The sequence below is a fragment of the Salmo salar genome, chromosome 12, assembly GCF_965601325.2.
Source record: "Salmo salar chromosome 12, fSalSal1, whole genome shotgun sequence".
In the NCBI taxonomy this organism is placed as follows: Eukaryota; Metazoa; Chordata; class Actinopteri; order Salmoniformes; family Salmonidae; genus Salmo; species Salmo salar.
The window spans coordinates 59,366,653-59,386,962 of record NC_138302.1 but is presented as its reverse complement, the minus strand read 5'-3'; the positions used below and the strand labels follow the sequence as shown (position 1 = coordinate 59,386,962).

The 20,310-nt window shown below is 41.5% G+C and overlaps 1 protein-coding gene across 1 annotated transcript in view; it reads left to right on the top strand.

Moving 5' to 3' along the window:
• The first annotated feature begins 44 nt into the window (after window positions 1-44).
• The window catches only part of LOC106565338 (potassium voltage-gated channel subfamily B member 1), a 69,067-nt gene continuing 48,801 nt past the window's right edge, over window positions 45-20,310 (top strand). Inside the window, exons 1-2 of the mRNA XM_014132333.3 lie at window positions 45-390; window positions 3,127-3,793. Coding sequence (XP_013987808.1) covers window positions 3,218-3,793 — 576 coding nt within the window. The 5' untranslated portion in view covers window positions 45-390; window positions 3,127-3,217. The remainder of the gene's footprint in view (window positions 391-3,126; window positions 3,794-20,310) is intronic.

Below are 20,310 nucleotides of genomic sequence, written 5' to 3'. Positions count from 1 at the left end.
GCCGGGCGATGAAGCTGCCTGCTGCGCTACGGGTCCACCTGCGCAGCTACCAGTCGCGCCGCCCTTCTCACAGACAGCGGACGGGGGAAGACCCCGGAGCAGAAAACCGTGTGCATTCACAATATACATAATTGTTGATTATTTCCAGTAAAGTGGGCGGGTAACATGGTAGGCGGGCTAAATCAGTGTATAGGATCCCTTATCTAACAATGTCCAAGGCGGAGGAGATCCAAAGTGTCACCGAGACAACACCGCTTGAAACCGAATGGGTCAGAAACCGTTCCCAGGAATAGGCTAATAAACCAATGACGTGTCCTCCTTTTTCCTCTTCGATTGAATGTTTTCATATCTGCCTCTCGCTGCCTTCGGATGAGCCAGCCTGAAGTTAAGGTATGTGGGAGGCTTGTTCCGAATAGTCAAATAACAGGTTGTAAATGTAACATATTTGTTGGTCTCCTTTATAAAACAGGTATTGCTAGATAGTTAAATTGCTGTTGTTATTCATTTAATATCATTGTTTTTAATACAGTCATATAGGCCTGCTCTACATGAATAGACATTTACACACAGGATGACAAATGAGCAACAATTAAACCTCTTAAATGTGCAACAACAAAGAAAACAATACAAAACAATATTAACGAATTGTCGTTCATAGCACGGGGAATCGCAGGGGAATTGGTAGGTTTCTACATTAACATTACAATTCCAGCTTTTTGAAGATGTACGTTAGGACGTTTTGTAGCCTATACAACCGTCACATAGCCAGGCCAATAGACCGGGGAAGATAAATGGTGTTATTTCGGTTTCTAATAACCGATTAATCCACAATATTGACTTTATTGACAAAAGAAACGTCCACGGAGAAGACGGTATCAAGCTATTATTTTCTATTTGGCCCACCACAGCATGTGATGCATTTAATCAATGATGGCTCAAGGCTATACCGTATACTGTAGAGAGAAAGTAAGTTTTGTAACTTTGTTGACACAACAGTATTTGATTGTCAGGAATGGAAAATACAAAATGTTTATATAATCAAGACGGATTGCTACTTTGATTTTGAAAGCTTATTTTGAATGCAAATGCATGCAACTGGATCATCAGGGAGGGCGGGACAGTGCATGCTGCAACATTCATATTCAACTGACACTGTTGAGAATCCTTCACCTGCTGCTGTATGGATCTGTGATCGTCCAAAGCGTTCCATGGGGTACTGTAAGAGAGGGATGGGAGGTGATGGTTGGTTTTGATTTGGGAATTCATCTTGAACCATGAGAGAAAACGCATTGGTCTGAGTTGTAGAGAGACACCAGTAAAACACCGGATTTATGAAAGTACTGCATCAGTAGCTTTATGGTTGTGACATAAGCCTTATGTATTCATTTCTTCAAAATGTTTTAAAATGGCCTCCTCAGTCGCAAACGTCTCTAGTCCATTATTTATTCAAGGTAAAATGGGTTCACTTTGAGTGCAGCATTCGGGTGTCATGATGGCTCTATCACTTATGAACTGCTTTGCTAGGTGTCATACAGCAATTTGAACAGCATTAAATATTTCGAAGCATGCTTTCCCGCCCAAGAGAACTCGCCCTAGTTCAGTTCACAGTCGAGTGAAAAGCGCCCGCTGTCGTTTCAGCACCAATGCAGAGTGGACAGCGCTCACCTGAGCTGTTGCCGAGTCCCGACCAATTATTCAGAATGGATTCGTGGACAGGACAGCACTCTCGGTCTCAGAGCAGATTACGCTCTTAGAAAAAAAGGTTACATTTCTTTGTAAGAGTTAGCTAGCTTGTAAAGTGGTTGATTAAAGTAACTTTTTCCTGTCTAGCTACCCTTACAACAACAAAAAACATGTCAAATGTGTTGAGCTTAAATTTCACACATGAAACCACATTTTCACATGTATTACATTTAGAGTTCACATATTAACATCACTTTTTAGTGTGAATTAAAACATATTTTTACCTCACATGTAAATTGCAGTTGCACATGTGAAATTTTGCGGTTTCACATGTAAAACTTCACATGACAAAATCTCACTTTCACAAGTGTAATTGCAATTTCACATGTGAAAACGAATCATATGTGAAAATACAATTTTCACATCTGGAATCACAAGTTCACATGTGGTGGTGAAATAGTGTTCTGCTCACGTGAAAAGGTGGTGTTAATATGTTGCAGTGGCCTCTTGGTTGAATGGTCAAGATGTTGGCTTCTTCTGTAGGAGACCGGGGTCCCACCAGTGCCGAGTAAAATGAACATATGAAAAATACATGTGAAACTTCACACATGTCCGAAAACGACATATCTGACTCACGTGTCTGTTTTTCCCAAGTTATATTTTTCACATGTGATTTGTTCACGGGAAAAAGTCATGTGAAACGTCATGCATGTGTCCAAAAACCTCGTGTTTGACTTGTGAAAATTTCACATGATTCTAGTTTTTTTTTATTATCTTCTGACATTTTTCGTGTGATTTGTTCACACGAATCCGACAATCACATGTGACTCGTGAAAATATCGCATAAAAAAATGTAACGTGAAATTTTTCACATGATTTGTATGAACCTTGCTGTTTGCCACTCCGAACTCTGCAAAAATATTGCAAAATACTATGGATTTTGTCATCTCCCCCCTGCCATATGTGAACGGTGTCGGACGAGACAACTATACATTTTTCTGACCCGGCAAAATCATGTAGCAGCATCATTAATATGGATAGAATTGTCAATGTAATGCAGATAAAACAAATGTAAAGGCATTTCAGAGTTTGAAGTGACTCTGTTAGGTTATCTGTTGTTGGTTAAAATCCACATTACACTCAAGGTTCTTTGCCTTTACTGGGTTTATGTATAGAACCTTTTTTACTAAAAGGTTCTTTAATCTCGTCCAAAGAACCAAGAGGTTCTATATAGAACCCCACCAAAAAAAGAGTGTACCATCATCTTTGTATTCACTCCTCTGAGTAGGCGATGAGTCTGTGGCATGGCTCGAGGAATGTTCTGAGTAGGTCATTGTGAATGCCTGGGCTTCCGGCTCCATTTTAGACTCTTGTCATTAACATTATTCCTATTTTCCTCTCTTTTTTTCCCTCTCCTTCTCTACCCCCCCCCAACCCACCCAGATTCACAAGCGTAAATGTAGTCCGTAACTACCCCCGCCTGGATCTTGCCTGTTGGACAATTGGAACTCGGTGGAACTCTTGACAGTACAAAATGGAGAAATCCTCAATGGGGTTGACTAAGACTGGCTCGCGGTCGACCGCATCTCTCCCCCCGGAACCGGTGGACATCATCCGCAGCAAATCATGTTACCGCCGAGTACGGCTCAACGTTGGGGGGCTTCCACACGAGGTCCTCTGGAGAACGTTGGATAGATTACCGCGCACCCGGTTAGGGAAACTACGAGACTGCAACACCCACGACTCACTCATGGAGGTATGTGACGACTACAACTTGGACGAGAATGAGTACTTTTTCGACAGGCACCCGGGGGCGTTCACGTCCATTCTGAACTTCTACCGGACCGGTAAGCTCCACATGATGGAGGAGATGTGCGCCCTGTCGTTCAGTCAGGAGCTGGACTTCTGGGGCATAGATGAGATCTACCTGGAGTCCTGCTGCCAGGCCAGGTACCACCAGAAGAAAGAACAGATGAACGAGGAGCTCAAAAGAGAGCAAGACACCTTGAACGACAGAGAGGGAGAAGAGTTCGACAACACGTGTTGTGCCGAGAAACGAAAGAAACTCTGGGACCTTCTAGAAAAGCCTAGTTCGTCTGTCACAGCCAAGGTAACCTTTCATTCCAAATGTCATATGTGGACAGAATTCATTTAACTTGTTAATGATGACTTCTTTTCATAATTTATAAATATGCATAGAGAGAGAGGGAGAGAGCAAGAGGGAGAGAGAGAGAGAGATTTGATGAATGCAACATGTGCGACTATCGACTAATAGATCAATTATTCGATCAGAATTCCGCATAACAGTCATAGCTTCTGTATGATCACGATGGGTTAAGTTATATTAGGGCCTTATCAGGCCTGCTGAAATACAATCACTGTTCCTTTGCTGTGTTGTTATCTCAACATAATCCCAACCGTGAGCCCCAGTAGATATGTGATCAGGTGTGGAATGGATGAGCTCAGCCAGTACTGCTCATTACTTCTTCCTCTAAGGCCATGTCAGGATGGGTCAGCTAGAGCTAGATCACAACCATACCTTTACACTGCTCAGAGAGAAAAGAGGAGAGAGAGAGAGAGAGAGAGAGAGAGAGAGAGAGAGAGAGAACACAATGCTTTGTTGTTCAGCTGTAGCTGTTCTTGCCTCGTCTCGGAAATGGAATTAGACCAGGAGTTGATAACAGCTTCTGAAGCTTTATAGGAAGTAGCTATGGTACTGTATGTGAGAGCTGGCATTACTTAACTAACAGGCTGTGGAGAGATACTACACACACACACACACACACACACACACACACACACACACACACACACACACACACACACACACACACACACACACACACACACACACACACACACACCACACACACACACACACAAACAGGTTGTGGAGAGATACTGTATATGTGAGAGCCGCCAGTGCTTTACAAACAGGCTGTGGAGTAGATGAGATCAGTAAGTCCAGTGTGTCAGCATAATGGCTCCTTCACACAGGCATCAATGAGATGCACAATCAATGTTTATCAGGTTAACTTGCAGTTATGTTGTAGTGCTACTGTAAGATTGTACAAATCCAGGCTGTCACTGTGGGCGGGTTGATCTTATACCATTCTGTCTTAGTTATTCTGATATTGGCAATTGAAACTTCAGGCTGATCAAATTCCCAACCAAATATCAATTTGAAGTTACTGATATCTTGATACTGGAAGTATTGAAGTCTCTATCATAAGACGAATGATTTTTCCTACACCAGTGCTTCCCTCAAGGCAAGGTCACTTTGTAGCCCGCTAGGGTGGGCAGACTGTAGCTCCAAAGTCACACAAAATTATGTTTTTATCAAAAATGACAGATTTCAGCATGCAATTACACAGACAATGTGACCGCTCAACTCCATCGTAAATCATGGAGTTGAGTTTAGTCGGCTCGGTCACTGTGTAGTTAACAACCCATTAAGTACGATAATGTCTTGACGTAATGCCTGGCTGCAGTGCTTCCGGTCAGATAGCTGTTTGGCCATACTGTACATTTATGTCACTCCTCTGAGTGGAATCATTAAAAGTCTTGTCTTTGTAGAATTGTAATGTATGTGACAGGAAAAAGTGCATCCTCATCAATTCCTAATTTAGCTTAGAAGGCCAATGTAAAACCACAAAGCCAAACTACTAAAAGCATTAATAATACAGCTGATGCATGTTGAGTTGAGTCTTACCAACATCCTAAGCTCCAAGCCTTCCTGCAAGACTTCAGCTGGGTCCTTGTGTACCCACCAGTCTCCTTGGCTAATGTTGGGATCATCGAACAAACAAACAAACAAACACACACACACACACACACACACACACACACACACACACACACACACACACACACACACAATAACCCATCAACAGATGATCATTGGTCAAACCCATATACATTTATATACTAAAGTATTCCCTGTAGTGTTTTTGTGGACATGACTAGGCGGTCACGAAATTCTGTCAGCCAGTGATTGTCAGGCAAATAACAGTCGGTCTCACGGTAATCGACCGCTAAATAACAAACACATTTAGCATCTCCTGGATTCCTACAAGCCACTGATGCAGACCTTTGGAACATCTACATTTAAAAAGTATAATAAATCCATGTAATATACCCTACACCCTTTCAATAAATCCATTATTTATTTTAGACAGTTCTAAAGAAGCATGATATGAAGAAAATGAAGTCTATTTCAGAAGAACAGAATAGCATACTCTGAGTTATACTTATGTTAGGTCCTGATCTGGCTATGCCAAATGGCTGTGGGCTACACTAGTTCATTTAGCAGACAAGATTTGCTTAGAATTATGTGGCATTATTTTATAGTACGAAGAATACAATTGAACAAAGCTGAATAAAATAGAAAGGATATTTTCTCCAAACGATTTGAGGCAGTGCGCACATGCGGCAATTCTGTGTTTAGCTGTTAACAAAGAAATAGGTATTCTTATATGCTTAATTTAATGTAACTTTAGTTGTTCTACAAACGTTGGTCTCTATGTTTTAATACATTGTAAGGCTGCATGATGCGACTCAAATTATGATTTGAAAAAAGTTGCTTGAAAGGCATGAGCTGTTCTTTGTTTTTTTACGCAGGCTGTACACACTACATCAGTCAGTCATTCACAATTTCACAAGCACTTGAGAATGCCAAGAATTTCACGGCGGCATCCCCTTTGTGTGGCCGTAATGCACCCTAAAAAAGGAATGCCTTTTGCGGCCAGTGGCCGTTGTGCCCTTCTCCCTGAGCGCTGCGTGCTCCGAATCACCTCTCACTCACATGGCTCTCCATTACGTGATTGGGTCTTTCTCACAGGCTACAAGTGAAGACAGACATGTCGGGGACACAACTCCATCCGTCCTTATCCAATTCTGAGATGCATACTGAAGATATTAGAAGAACTATCCACAATTACTTTTCATCAACCAACAAGATGAGTAGGCCTAATGAACAGCAAAAGCACTAGGCTATGTCAATCTACTATTCCAAACATAGTCTGGGACAGTTGTGGGACGCGATAGATCTCAAATTAATACAACCACCAGCATAAAAAAATAAAATAAAAATGTACGCAATGATCAGAACATTTAGCTTAAAATGTTGATAAACTATTAGGCAATGGTGTAAAGTACTTTTACTTTTACTTCACTACATTCCTAAAGAAAATGATGTACTTTTTACTGCATACAATTTCCATGACACTCATTACATTTTGAATGCTTAGCAGGACAGGTAAATGGTCTAATTCACACACTTATCAACAGAACATCCCTGGTCATCCCTACTGCCTCTGTTATGGCGGACTCACTACTCATATGCTTCGTTTCTAAATTATGTCTGAGTGTTGGAGCGTACCCTTAGCTATCAGTAAATTTAAAAAACAAGAAAATGAATTTGAAATGATTTATACTTTTACTTTTGATACTTATTAAGTATATTTAAAACCAAATACTTATAGACTTTTACTCAAGTAGGATTTTACTGGGTGACTTTCACTTTTACTTGAGTCCTTTTCTATTAAGGTATCTTTACTTTTACTCAAGTATGACAATTGGGTACTTTTTCCACCACTGCTATTAGGCTATTTCTTTACATTACAAGCGCAGCAATGCGCACATGGTAGTATGCTATAAGCGTGAATGTTCCATTAGCGGAAAACACCACTATCAAAAGTGACCACAAATGCATTTATGCATGTCATACTTTTATTATAAAGGTGCATTTTTATGTTGAAAATGATCTTCCTCAAACTCACTCGCTGCTTATGTATGCCAGTTAGGCTCTACACCCCTTGTAAAGCCGATTAAAGTTATTCGGCCACTTTAGTTGTGATACAAACCTTATCAAAACATATAGGCCTATTGGCTAGGCTACATGAGGTGTGCGACTATGATTAGAAAAAGTAGCAAAAAAGGCATTGTTTTTTATGCTGGGCATCATTTATAAGTGATAATATATAATTCACAAGTGACTCGCTAATATTGTCACCCAAATCAAATGAAATTTTATTGGTCACATGCACGTGTTTAGCAGGTGTTAATGCAGGTGTAGCGAAATGCTTGTGTTTCTAGCTCCGACAGTGCAGTAATACCTAACAATATCTAAACATTTTACTACATATACACACAAATCTAAGTAAAGGAATGGAATTAAGAATATATAAATATGTGGACGAGCAATGTCAGAGCGGCATAGACTAAGATACAGTAGAATAGTATAGAATACAGTATATACATGTGAGATGAGTAATGCAAGATATGTAAACATTATTAAAGTGACTAGTGTTCCATTTATTAAAGTGGCCAGTGATTTCAAGTATATGTATATAGGCAGCAGCCTTTATGTGCTAGTGATGGCTATTTAACAGTCTGATGGCCTTGAGATAGAAGCTGTTTTTCAGTCTCCCGGTCCCAGCTTGATGCACCTGTACTGACCTCGCCTTCTGGATGATAGCGGGGTGAACAGACAGTGGCTCGGGTGGTTGTTGTCTTTGATGATCTTTTTGGCCTTCCTGTGACATCGGGTGCTATAGGTGTCCTGGAGGCCAGGTAATTTGCCCCTGGATTAGATAGGGGGGTGCTCCCTCTGCTGTTTCCTGAAGTCCACGATCATCTCCTTTGTTTTGTTGACGTTGAGTGAGAGGTTATTTTCCACTTGCACAGGGTGGGCCTCAAGCTTAATGATGAGCTTGGAGGGTAGTATAGTGTTGAATGCTGAGCTATAGTCAATGAACAGCGTTCTTACATAGGTATTCCTCTTGTCCAGATGGGATAGGGCAGTGTGCAGTGTGATGGCGATTGCATCATCTGTGGATCTTTTTGTGCTGTAAGCAAATTGAAGTGGGTCTAGGGTGACAAGTAAGGTGAAGGTGATATGATCCTTGACTTGTCTCTCAAAGCACTTCATGATGACAAAGGTAAGTGCTACTGGGCGATAGTCATTTAGTTCAGTTACCTTTGCTTTCTTGGGTACAGGAACAATCGTGGCCATCTTGAAGCATGTTGGGACAGCAGACTGGGATAGGGAGAGATTGAATATGTCCATAAACACACCAGCCAGCTGAGGACGCGGCTAGGGATGCCGTCTGGGCCGGCAGCCTTGCGAGTGTTAACACGCTTAAATGTCTTACTCACGTCAGCCACGGAGAAGGAGATTCCACAGTCCTTGGGAGCAGGCCGCATCGGTGGCACTGTGTTATCCTCAAAGCGGGCGAAGAATGTGTTTAGCTTGTCCGGAAGCAAGACGTCGGTGTCCACGACGTGGCTGGTTTTCCTTTTGTAGTCCATGATTGTCTGTAGATCCTGCCACATAAGTCTTGTGTCTGAGACGTTGAATTGTGACTCCACTTTGTCTCTATACTGACGTTTTGCCTGTTTGATTGCCTTGCAGAGGGAATAACTACACTGTTTGTATTCTGCCATTTTTCCAGTCATCTTTCCATGGTTAAATGCGGTGGTTGACGCTTTCAGTTTTGCCCGAATGCTGCCATCTATCCACGGTTTCTGGTTAGGGTATGTTTTAGTAGTCATAGTGGGTACAACATCTCCTATACACTTCCTGATAAACTCAGTCACTGTATCAGTATATTTGTCAATATTATTCTCTGAAGCTACCCGGAACATATCCCAGTCGGCATGATCAAAACAATCTTGAAGCGTGGATTCCGATTGGTCAGACTAGCGTTGAATGGTCCTTAGCGCGGGTACTTCCTGTTTGAGTTTCTGCCTATAGGAAGGTAGGATCAAAATGGGGTCGTGGTCAAATTTGCCGAAAGGAGGGCAGGGGCGGGCCTTGTAGATATCCCGGAAGTGTGAGTAACATTGGTTGAGTGTTTTAGCAGCGCGAGTACTACAGTTGATATGTTTATACATTTTGCTTAGTTATAATTCCCATCCAATTATTGTTCAAATCCCCATCAGACTATTCTTGAATTAATCTTGTCTTTACATATACTAAATAATACATATGTGAAATTTGTTTTGATGTAGAATGCACCATTATCATGCACCTGTATTGAAACAGGGTCAGCTGGAAAAAATAAATGTAATCTATGCACTTAAATAGCGAATGGAGGACGCTTTTCCTGTAGTTCATTTGTGTGTGCTTAATGTGCTTAATATTAGGAAAGTTGAGAAATATATTTAGTAGTCCTAGCCTATAGAAAGCTGATTGGATTCTCCTATTTTTTGTAGAGGCCATCACTCTGTTTTCTGGCGCAACTGCATAGTCTATAGAAATGTTGCGCAACATGAGCTCATGGACTCTCATGAAGTGTTTGATTAGATTTTCAATGACATTTCCATTTATGTCAGAGTGATTAGAGCAGACCTGGGCAATTCCAGTCCTCGGGGGCCTGATTGGGTGTCACACTTTTCCCCCATCCCTAGCAAACACACCTGATTTAAAGTAATTGCATTTTTAACTGAAGATCATGATTAGTTAATTATTGGAGTCAGGTGTGTTAGCTGGGGCTGGGGAAAAAGTGTGACACCAATCAGGCCCCCGAGGACTGGAGTTGCTCAGGCCTGGATTAGAGGGACAATAGAGTGCTGAGTACCAGGCAGGTAGAACGTTTGGTAGGCTACTAATGACCATCAGTAGCATCAGAACTTGGAGAAGCCTAATTACCTTAACTAAATAGTCATGTGGAATTTGACTGCCTTCATGACTCGTGATCGCTGGTGTGGCGGTAATATGGTCACCGCAACATGACTGTAATATACTATAGTATTCACTGTAGTTTTTTTTGCAGACTTTACTGTAGTATTCGCTGTAGTGTTTTTGTAGACATGACTGTAGTATACTGTAGTATTTACTGAATTGTTTTTGCAGACGTGGCTAGTATACTGTAGTATTTACTACTACTGTAGTGTTTAGTATATTGTAGTAATACTCTCTGAATAGCGTTAGCTAAAATGGCACAACTACCGGACTACGCCAGTTACGGTTTAATGAGGGGAACGCCTCAACTAGAACATAAGACACAGGTTTGTGACAGGACACCTGTTGAGTTGGGTCAACAGTTCTGAGCAACGCAACGGACCAGACAACATCCTAACAAAAATATAAAATATTTATTATAATTCTAACATGTAAACATTCAACACAGGTTCTAGGCCCATTAAAGGGAAACAGTACAGAAGCAGATATAATGAATAAGCAACGTTTATTAGGTTTGCTTGTTTGATACAGATAACACACATTAACAAGAGTACAGCAACATGATTTAGATCTGTTACTTCCACTAGATAGCTTTCTGAAATACAACAGTGCTTTCACAGAAAATCAGCTGGCCAAGTTCACAAGATGACCAAAAACCATGACAAACGATACTGTACTTCTGATGGTAGGAAAGAAAGAACAGTTAACCAATGCATTTACATAAACAATAGATATTTTAGAAATACAAATTACTACTTAAAGACAGCCACCTTATTGCAGGGCACTGCCAATAAACTGTCTGAAACACAAACCAGAAAAGCCTCTCCAAACAAACCAATTGAAAACAAAAGGAAATTATTGCAGTGGCTTTACATAATGAACATCTTGAATGTTGTCACACATGAATAAATTCACTGATGGTCAAACTCAACACACCAATCAGAACAATCGACCACGCCCCAAACATTTCTTCAAGACAGTATGGTCCCAAAATGGTTGCTCACAGAAATAAACAAACAGCAATAACGCTATACAGCCTATACACACAAAGGACCTTCCAGGTACAAAGCTCTCACCTTAACATGACTAAGGGCTGCTTTTATACATTTCCTGCATGTCCTCCCATAATAAGGATGCTCTCAATACTGTTGTATCCCTTGATTGATTGATTTTATGTGACTATTTAAAAACACAATAGAACCACAAATGAGAAAACAATTCGTTTTGACATTTGTTGAGAATGACACAACAACAAAAACTTTACACATGTATTCCAATCGTGGTCTGTAGTATACTGCAGTATTTACTGTAGTGTTTTTGCAGACTTTACTGTAGTATTCACTGTAATGTACAGAGTGTTCTACCGTATACTACAAAATTCTATAGTAAGCACTGCACAATCGAGGGGGAAACTCAGAGGAAATCCCTAGCATGAGTTCCCCAAGGACAGCACGTTCAAATCAAAACAGCATTGACAAAGTTAGCAGCTAGCAGTAAAGCTAGCTAGCAGGCCAATCGATCTATAAATTCTAAAGTAAGCACTACATGACCGAGGGGGATACTATAGTGTGTAGTATAGAATTATCCAGTATACTACAAAATTCTATAAAAATCACTACGTGACTAAAGTGTGTAGTATAGTATTCTACATTATACTACAACATTCTAAAGTAAGTATACATGATCAAGGGATAGTACAGTGTGTAGTGTAATATTTTACAGTATACAAAAAAAGTCCATAGTAATCACTACACGATCGAGGGATACTACAGTGTGGTGTATAGGATTCTACAGTATACTACAGTTTTCTACAGAATTCTACTACAGTGTGTGTGTGTGTGCCAATGTGTGCGAGTCTGAGTGTATGTGTGTGAGTGAGAGAGAGAGAGAGAGAGAGAGAGAGAGAGAGAATTTATGACTTTTATTAGGATCGCCATTAGCCAACGCCAATGGGGTCTGACACATAATGAAAAAGACATTACAGATGAAAATACTTAACAATTGACATATATTTAAAACGTTAACATAGACATTATAGACTTCCATATAGCATAAAAAATGTGCATTCAGAATCTTGCATTTCTTGGTTATCCCATGCCAGTGGCTGCTGGCCAAACACTAAGTTGTGTGATTCAACGTTTTATTGAGTTTTAAACATTAAGTCAGAAGAAGTGTTCTGACCTTCAGTACTCTATGCATACTGTAGACATGGGTCCACAGTCAGTACACAGAAGAGAAACGTACAACAATGAAGACATGACACTGGTATGTCTGCTATTTCTGTCTGTGGTTTTCTTACCCTGTACCTTCTTTACCCTTCCTCCCTTCTTCTTCCTATCCCTTCCTATCTCTGCCTCAATCCCTCTCTTTATATCCTCTGGCTCCTCCGCTACACCTTCAGCTAAATGTCAGGGAAATGTCACATTATTTTCCATGAGTCTCCAGGCCCAATTAGAAGCTTCCCTCCCTCTTTTACCCGTTCTCTCTCTCTCTTCTTTCTCTCTACCCCCCCCCCCCCCCCCCCACGTCTGCCATACTACACAATGAGATTGTGTCTGATCGCAGGCGTACCACTGTGTCAGCTCCCAGCCCAGGCAAGCTTTTTTTGTTTACATTCACTTCTATTTACATAACCTAACCATACGAGGGCAATGTCAATAAACCATATCATTTAGCGGGATAGAGTAGCTAATGCATTCAATGCAATAGAGCAATAATACATGTCATGGTTTGGTTCTTACAGCAGTAACCCTTAGAGCCTTAGAGAGGTATGTTACATGCTGTGACTACATGGATCTCTAGAAGAATCGTATGTAGTCTGACTCATACCTGTTATCTGATTATGAAATGTAGTTATCTTTGGCTGTTTGTCCTACTGAGATGTGACTCCTTGTTACGTTAAGGTCATACAAAGCCCTCCCTTGCCCTCCTTTCGGCAAATCTGACCACGACTCCATTTTGTTGCTCCCAGCCTATAGACAGAAACTTAAACAGGAAACGCCCATGCTCAGGTCTGTTCAACGCTGGTCCGACCAATCTGATTCCACGCTTCAAGATTGCTTCGATCACATGGACTGGGACAAGTTCCGGATAGCCTCAGACAACAACATTGATGTACACGCTGATTCGGTGTGCGAGTTTCTTAGCAAGTGCATCGGTGATGTCGTACCCACGGGGACTATTAAAACCTTCCCCAACCAGAAACCGTTGATTGATGGCAGCAATAGCGCAAAACTGAAAGCGCGAACCACTGCTTTTAATCATGGCAAGGCGACCGGAAACATGACCGAATACAAAAAGTGTAGCTATTCCCTCCGCAAGGCAATCAAACAAGCTAAGCGTCAGTATAGAGACAAAGTAGAGTCGCAATTCAACGGCTCAGACACAAGACTTATGTGGCAGGGTCCACAGTCAATCACGGATTACAAAAAGAAAACCAGACCCGTTGCGGACACTGACGTCTTGCTCCCAGACAAACTAAAAAACTTATTTGCTCGCTTTGAGGACAATACAGTGCCACTGACACGGCCCGCTACCAAAACCTGCGGGCTCTCCTTCACCGCAGCCAACGTGAGTAAAACATTTAAACGTGTTAACCCTCGCAAGGCTGCCGGCCCAGACGGCATCCCTAGCCGCGTCCTCAGAGCATGCGCAGACCAGCTGGCTGGTGTGTTTACGGACATATTCAATCAATCCCTATCCCAGTCTGCTGTTACCACATGCTTCAAGAGGGCCATCATTGTTCCTGTTCCCAAGAAAGCTAAGGTAACAGAGCTAAACGACTATCAACCTGTAGCACTCACTTCCGTCATCATGAAGTGCTTTGAGAGACTAGTCAAGGATCATATCACCTCCACCCTACCTGACACCCTAGACCCACTCCAATTTGCTTACCGCCCCAATAGGTCCACAGACGACGCAATCGCAATCACACTGCCCTAACCCATCTGGACAAGAGGAACACCTATGTAAGAATGCTGTTCATCGATTACAGCTCAGCATTTAACACCATAGTACCCTATAAGACCCTGGGTCTCGACCCCGCCCTCTGCAACTGGGTCCTGGACTTTCTGACGGGCCGCCCCCAGGTGGTGAGGGTAGGAAACAACATCTCCACCCCGCTGATCCTCAACACTGGGGCCCCACAAGGGTGCGTTTTCAGCCCTCTCCTGTACTCCCTGTTCACCCATGACTGTGTGGCCATGCATGCCTCCAACTCAATCATCGAGTTTGCAGATGACACTACGGTGGTAGGCTTGATTACCAACAACGACAAGACGGCCTACAGGGAGGAGGTGAGGGCCCTCGGAGTGTGGTGTCAGGAAAATAACCTCACACTCAACGTCATCAAAACAAAGGAGATGATCGTGGACTTCAGGAAACAGCAGAGGGAGCACCCCCCTATCCACATCGACGGGACAGTAGTGGAGAAGGTGGAAAGTTTTAAGTTCCTCGGCGTACACATCACGGACAAACTGAAATGGTCCACCCACACAGACTCAGGAGGCTGAAAAAATGTGGCTTGTCACCGAAAACACCCACAAACTTTTACAGATTACAGACTAACATTGAGTGGCTGCTGCCAACATACTGACTCAAATCTCTAGCCACTTTAATAATACAAACTTGGATTTAATAAATGTATCACTAGTCACTTTATATCATGTTTACATACCCTACATTACTCATCTCATATGTATATACTGTACTCCATACCATCTACTGCATCTTGCCTATGCCGCACGGCCATCGCTCATCCATATATTTATATGTACATATTCTTATTCATTCCTTTACACTTGTGTGTATAAGGTAGTTGTTGTGAAATTGTTAGATTACTTGTTAGATATTACTGCACGGTCGGAACTAGAAGCACAATAATTTCGCTACACTCGCATTAACATCTGCTAACCATGTGTATGTGACCAATTAAATTTGATTTGATGTATGCCTCCATCCAAGGAGGGAGACATAGAGCCCGTTACTGTCTCTGTCAGTGACTGTCACTGGTCTCAAGACAGTACACTTCTGCCATATCACTAACCTTTGACTGTGTATGAATGAATGAATTACATTTTATTTTCTTGTCAAATCGCCTGTTGGTAACCCATCCCTTTTGGGATTAATTGACACATTAACAAACATTACAATAATTCACTTTTATAATTCAGTGATAATTGTTCCGGTGTTCTCTGCAGTGTGCACTGTATAAAGAGTGAAACAGAAATCAATACATAATAGTTGTCATGTCCTGACCATAGTAAGATGTCATTTTCTATAGTAGAGTAGGTCAGGATGTGACAGGGGGTGTTTGGGTTTTTTCTATGTTTTCTATTTCTATGTTTAAGTTCTAGTTTTTCTATTTCTATGTTGGGGTTGTTTGGGTTGATCTCCAATTGGAGGCAGCTGATCCTCGTTGCCTCTGATTGGAGATCATATTTAAGTAGGGGTTTTTCTTCCTGGGTTTTTATGGGTAGTTGTTTTCCGTTTTCTCTATGTACCTTTTCCGTTTTGTCTATGTACCTTATTTTGTTTAAGTGTTATCATTAAAAGAAAATATGAGCACTTTACACGCTGTGCCTTGGTCCCCATTATACGACCCTTGTTACAATAGTAAATATGTTTATCCAAGCAATAATTATAACACTAGAGCAGTAGAATTAAGTAAGAATAAAAAATTAAATATATACAGTATATATATCCCGACTCCGGGATGCTGGCCTTCTAGGCAGAGTTCCTCTGTCCGGTGCCTGTGTTCTTTTTCACATCTTAATATTTTATTTTTATTGGCCAGTCTGAGTCTGGCTTTTATAAAAGCCAGTCTGGCTTTTCTTTGCAACTCTGTCTAGAAGGCCAGCATTCCAGAGTCGCTTCTTCACTGTTGACGTTGAGACTGGTGTTTTTCGGGTATTAGCTAATGAAGCTGCCACTTGAGGACTTGCGAGGTGTCTGTTTCTCAAACTAGACACTCTAATGTAATGATCCTCTTGCTCAGTTGTGCACCGGGGCCTCCCACTCCTCTTTCTATTCTGGTTAGAGATAGTTTGCATTGTTCTGTGAAGGGAGTAGTACACAGCGTTGTACGAGATTTTCAGTTTCTTGGCAATTTCTCGCATGGAACAGCCTTCATTTCTCAGAACAAGAATAGACTGATGAGTTTCAGAAGAAAGTTCTTTGTTTCTGGCCATTTTGAGGCTGTAATTGAACCCACAAATGCTGATGCTCCAGCTACTCAACTTGTCTAAAGAAGGCCAGTTTTTGCTTCTTTAAATCAGGACAACAGTTTTCAGCTGTGCTAACATAATTGCAAAAGTGCTTTCTAATGATCAATTAGCCATTTAAAATGATAAGCTTCGATTAGCTAACACAACGTGCCACTGGAACACAGGAGAGATGGTTGCTGATAATGGGCCTCTGTACGCCTATGTAGATATTCCATAAAAAATCTGCCGTTTCTGGCTACAATAGTGATTTACAACATTAACAATGTCTACACTGTAATCAATTTGATGTTATTTTAATGGACAAAAAAACGTATATACATATACATATATATATACAGTTGAAGCCAGAAGTTTACATACACCTTAGCCAAATACATTTAAAGTCAGTTTTTCACAATTCCTGACATTCAATCCTAGTAAAAATTACCTGTCTTAGGTCAGTTAGGATCACCACTTTATTTTAAGAATGTGAAATGTCAGAATAATAGTAGAGAGAATGATTTATTTCAGCTTTTATTTCTTTCATCACATTCCTAGTGGGTCAGAAGTTTACATACACTCAGTTAGTATTTGGTAGCATTGCCTTTAAATTGTTTAACTTGGGTCAAACATTTCGGGTAGCCTTCCACAAGCTTCCCACAATAAGTTGGGTGAATTTTGGCCCATTCCTCCTGACAGAGCTGGTGTAACTGAGTCAGGTTTGTAGGCCTCTGTGCTCGCACACACTTTTTCAGTTTTTCCCACAAATTTTCTGTAGGACTGAGGCCAGGGCTTTGTGATGGCCACTCCAATACCTTGACTTTGTTGCCCTTAAGCCATTTTGCCACAACTTTGGAAGTATGCTTGGGGTCATTGTCCATTTGGAAGACCCATTTGCGACCAAGCTTTAACTTACTGACTGATGTCTTGAGATGTTGCTTCAATATATCCAGATAATTTTCCTTTCTCATGAAACCATCTATTTTGTGAAGTGCACCAGTCACTCCTGCAGCAAAGCACCCCCACAACATGATGCTGCCACCCCTGTGCTTCACTGTTTGGCTTGCATTCTCCCCCTTTTTCCTCCAAACATAATGATGGTCATTATGGCCAAACAGTTCTATTTTTGTTTCATCAGACCAGAGGACATTTCTCCAAAAAGTACGATCTTTGTCGCCATGTGCAGTTGCAAACCGTAGTCTGGCTTTTTTATGGTGGTTTTGGAGCAGTGGCTTCTTCCTTGCTGAGCGGCTTTTCAGGTTATGTCGATATGGGACTCGTTTTACTGTGGATATAGATACTTTTGTACCTGTTTCCTCCAGCATCTTCACAAGGTCCTTTGCTGTTGTTCTGGGATTGATTTGCACTTTTCGCACCAAAGTACGTTCATCTCTAGGAGACAGAACATGTCTCCTTCCTGAGCGGTATGACGGCTGCGTGGTCCCATGGTGTTTATACTTGCGTACTATTGTTTGTGCGGTACCTTCAGGCGTTTGGAAATTGCTCCCAAGGATGAACCAGACTTGTGGTCTACAATTTTTTTCTGAGGTCTTGATTTTCCCATGATGTCAAGGAAAGAGGCACTGAGTTTGAAGGTAGGCCTTGAAATACATCCACAGGTACACGTCAATTAGCCTATCAGAAGCTTCTAAAGCCATGACATCATTTTCGGGAATTTTCCAAGCTGTTTAAAGGCACTGTCAATTTAGTGTATGTAAATGTCTGACCCACTGGAAATGTGATACAGTGAATTATAAGTGAAATAATCTGCCTGTAAACAATTGTTGGAAAAGTTACTTGTGACATGCACGAAGTAGATGTCCTAACCGACTATATATATATATATATGTGTGTGTGTGTGTGTGTGTCTGTCTGTCTGTCTGTCTGTCTGTCTGTCTGTCTGTCTGTCTGTCTGTCTGTCTGTCTGTCTGTCTGTCTGTCTGTCTGTCTGTCTGTCTGTCTGTCTGTCTGTCTGTCTGTCTGTCTGTCTGTCTGTCTGTCTGTCTGTCTGTCTGTCTGTCTGTCTGGTGTCATAAATACACTTTCTTGATAATTACTGACCTTATTGTTTGCTTTTTGTTTTTGCTAATCGTGGGTCAAAGATTCAATGAACTGTTGATTTTTCAGACAGCTACCCTTTGACACGTTAAATTGGATCTGATGTTAAGTTGAGACATTAATTTCAATATCTAGATGAGTTTGGCTCTGGGCAAGTCTTCAGAGCAAACATAACAAACAAAGTGAAGGCAGAAAGAATAAAAGTGCCACATTCGCTTTGTTTTGTCCCTGTCCAATTTAGCAATGGGGAATTACAAATGACAGTGCTGTCAATTGTCATTGTGTGTCAGACGGCCAGGCAACGAATTCCAATTATGCCTTTCTCATGCGTACTTTAGATGACAAATTAAATCTGTTTGTCTTTATTCCCACTCATAAATCAGATGTACGCCAACAGACGCCTGGACTGACACAAAGCTGTGAGTCGGCTGTTTGTGTGTGTGTGCATGTGTATGAGCGTCTGTGTGTGTGTGTGTGTGTATCTCTGACAGCTGTGGAATTACAACCAGTCCAATGGGCCATGACGTTGATTTACAATCAGCCTAGCAGGGAGCAGGTGATAAGTAGCTATCACTCAAACAGAATGAGTTGTGATGAGTAATCATTGTGTCAGGTGAGGAATTCTAAATCAAACGTTGTTGTTGCTAGGCATGTTTATTTATAAAAGCAGACTGTGTTGTGACAGATCACTGTGTTTGTAACTAAAGAAGTCTTTAGAGAAGCCATGTCGTACGCTGCCCTCCATGTTGAACATGCATACATAGAGCCGCGTGCGCACACACGTGCGCACACACATGCACACACGCGCACACACAAACACGCACACACACACACTTTTTCCCATTCTTGAACTAGAGTATTAGTACACGCATGCATGCACGCACGCACGCACTCACACACACACACACAGACACAGGCCTCCGTTTGTGCAGCAGGAGGATTGCGTGCCCGGACGATTGCTACTACTTCCGTGGGAGCTGGGCGGCCCGTGGCGTCTCTCCCCACGCCTGTCATTGGGTTTCTCATGGCCCCATAAATCAGGCCTGGAATCAGAGGGTCCGTCCCAAATGGCAGCCTATTCCTTATTTAGTGCACTACTTTTGACAAGGGCCCATAGTGAATAAGGAGGCCATTTTGGAAGCAGCCAGATGCTCACATTTCCCTCTGAGAAAGTGCATCCTAACTCCCCCTTCGGTCAATAGTGACTGATTCAATGTAGAGACTTGAACTGTGCACATTATTACATTATTATTATGATGATTATTATTACATTATTATTACATTACATGTTATATTACATTATTCTTAAAAGCCATAACACAATTTTCCTTTGCAACTCCTAGGGTATCATGTACAGACTTTTTACTAAGTCTTTTATTTGAAGATCATGTGTGGAGTGTACAGAGCGTGTCTTAATAAGTCAAAGACTCCTGCTGGCTATTGATTGCTGGGTGCTGCTCAGTCGTAGCCACTCTAGTATTCTAGTGGTATGGGTTCATGGACAAAGACCAGCTTTTCAATTGATCAGTAGGCTGACCTGTGACCTGTTGTTTTTTTTCCCCATTCTAGAACTTAGTGCTGAGACATTAGTGCTTTTTGAGGTCGGTTCGGTTTTGCTTCGATTATGAAAAAATGATCACGGTTTTCGATTTCGACAATATTTTTTTACATTAAATGCAC